We start from the raw sequence: 1367 nt of genomic DNA, 5'->3' as shown, positions 1-1367 counted from the left end.
TCCCCCTTTTTTTTTTTGTTCCTTTTCTTTTTTTTACTGTACTTCATGTTTGTACCCGTCCACCATTCAGGGAATTCCTCAAGCTGTACTTCCCCCGTTACCAAAGAGGCCTGCGCTTGAAAAAACCAATGGTGCCACCGCAGTCTTTAACACTGGTATTTTCCAATACCAGCAAGCTCTTGCCAACATGCAGTTACAGCAGCATACAGCCTTTCTCCCACCAGGTAAGTGCCCTTTGTTTGCCTCTTGCTGGGGAGGGAGAAGGGGGAGTTCTGGAAATAATGCAGTAGGGAAGAACAAAGTTCCTGGCGGCAAACGCGTGGAGGTTTGTGCGCCTCAGACCCTGCCCTGCCCAGCCTGCCATGGCAGAGGAGCTGCTGACTGCAGGAAGGCTGGCTTCTCTCTGCTTCTCTCGGAAGCTTGGGTGGGTGTTTTCCAGGCTAAGATAAAAATCAGTGTCATGCTCTGTCATCCCAAATCAGATCTCCTCTCTCCTTCCTCTTTCCCCCGATTAACCTCTCTTCGTTACACATCTCTTAAGCTGTTTTGTATTTGTTTCTCTTTGCTGTAAGACCCCTTTGCCTTCATGTTGTTCTGAGTCACACACTTGAAGGTTTTGATTGTAATGATGGTGCAGTGATCATAAAAGGCTCAGGCAGGCTCACAGATAGGCTCATCATGAACCTACTCACAAAATCAAGGTTTAGGCCTCTTCCACTAAAACCTCAGGGCTGATTTTGGACTAAGCAGATCCAAGGTGCATTTGTTCTTGTTCAAGAGTGATCACATCTAGTCAAATTCCTGAGGAATGGATGCCTGTAGTATTCACACAGGTGGAAATCCCTTCAGAGGGCAAGTGGTGGGACTTAAAGTTGGAATATACATTTGGTTCTGCAAACAGAATTTCACAAAAAATTATGTAGTATGTCATGGGAATGTATGCCTATATTAACACAGCTGAATTAGGCTTTTTCACATACAAAGCCACGTTAAAACAGCACTGTCACACTAGGAGGTATGCAGAGGACACCTGATAGATCTGTACTCCAAAAATTGGACAGAATCTGTGAGGACAGCCCTTCCTTTATGCAGAGTAGTTGAGGGGAGGGGAGAAGAGAAAACAGAGCTATTCAGTCTGCCAAAAAATGTAAGGTTTTTATCCTAAACATTTTTGACAACTGTGTTCCCAGGAATTTGGTATAATGCCTTGTACCCTTCTTTCTTGATCTGACATACAACCAATTGTATAATTTAAATGGCATAAAAGTCAATGGCTTGATATAGTACATTTTAATCACTTATTTAAGTTCCAAAAATGCAGCCTCTGAAATATAAAAAGCTTCCTGCAAAGCTCGTTGGAGTCAGCA

The 1367-nt window shown here is 43.5% G+C and overlaps 1 protein-coding gene across 2 annotated transcripts in view; it reads left to right on the top strand.

Annotated features, from left to right (window-relative positions):
• MBNL1 (muscleblind-like splicing regulator 1) overlaps positions 1 to 1367 on the top strand; it is a 60171-nt gene that overhangs the window by 47478 nt on the left and 11326 nt on the right. Inside the window, exon 6 of one of the 2 annotated variants that reach the window (XM_010004715.1) lies at positions 71 to 224. The exons of the other annotated variant lie outside the window; for it this stretch is intronic. Within the exon in view, the coding sequence (XP_010003017.1) occupies positions 71 to 224 (154 nt within the window). The remainder of the gene's footprint in view (positions 1 to 70; positions 225 to 1367) is intronic. 2 annotated transcript variants of the gene reach the window in all.

This window comes from Chaetura pelagica, unplaced genomic scaffold (assembly GCF_000747805.2).
Source record: "Chaetura pelagica isolate M959 unplaced genomic scaffold, ChaPel_1.0 scaffold829, whole genome shotgun sequence".
NCBI lineage: Eukaryota > Metazoa > Chordata > Aves > Apodiformes > Apodidae > Chaetura > Chaetura pelagica.
The sequence above is the reverse complement of the archived record's forward strand: the minus strand, read 5'-3'. Positions and strand labels throughout refer to the sequence as shown.